The sequence below is a fragment of the Penaeus monodon genome, chromosome 21 (assembly GCF_015228065.2).
Source record: "Penaeus monodon isolate SGIC_2016 chromosome 21, NSTDA_Pmon_1, whole genome shotgun sequence".
NCBI lineage: Eukaryota > Metazoa > Arthropoda > Malacostraca > Decapoda > Penaeidae > Penaeus > Penaeus monodon.
Window position 1 is genome coordinate 24,702,990 of NC_051406.1, and position 541 is coordinate 24,703,530.

General features: G+C 33.6%; 1 protein-coding gene across 10 annotated transcripts in view; it reads left to right on the forward strand.

The window, feature by feature from the left end:
• LOC119586377 (endophilin-A-like) overlaps nt 1-541 on the forward strand; it is a 42,420-nt gene that overhangs the window by 36,984 nt on the left and 4,895 nt on the right. For 5 of the 10 annotated variants that reach the window (XM_037935089.1, XM_037935094.1, XM_037935092.1 and 2 more), the window contains one exon: nt 148-153. The exons of the other annotated variants lie outside the window; for them this stretch is intronic. In XM_037935089.1, the coding sequence (XP_037791017.1) occupies nt 148-153 (6 nt within the window). The remainder of the gene's footprint in view (nt 1-147; nt 154-541) is intronic. 10 annotated transcript variants of the gene reach the window in all.

Sequence of the window (541 nt, forward strand, 5' to 3'; positions counted from 1 at the left end):
TTCTGCCATCTTCATTATCTTCATTATTTATATTGCCTTCTGTATAATCATTGTATAATATGAGATTTATATAACTGTACAAGGTTATTATGTGTATATTACATATATATACTGTATTAAGATTTGCATATTGTTTCTGCTTACCAGATGCAGGTAACCTCCCTCCTGGTACCACAGGTATTGTCTTAACTGTGTAGTACCCAAGCTTGTTGTGTAGTGCATTTTAGTTTTTCCTTCATGGAAAATGCACTATTTGATCAGCAGAACCTAGAAGAATCAGTTTTGCCCCAGTTCCATAGCTGTTTTGTGATGTCTATCTTGAAGATGGTTGTCTACTCTTTACTGTTTATCATACCTAGGCCTATTTTTCCTAGACTATTGGTGTAACAGTTTGAGTTGAAAGTTATTTTTTCTCATAGGACTTCTTCACTAGGAAAGTGTGACTGGAATCAGAGATGATGTTGAGAGAAGAGAGAAAGTCATATTTTTAAAGCATGAAAAATGTCACATGTTTCAGCTTTTTGACAGTATAATGGATATT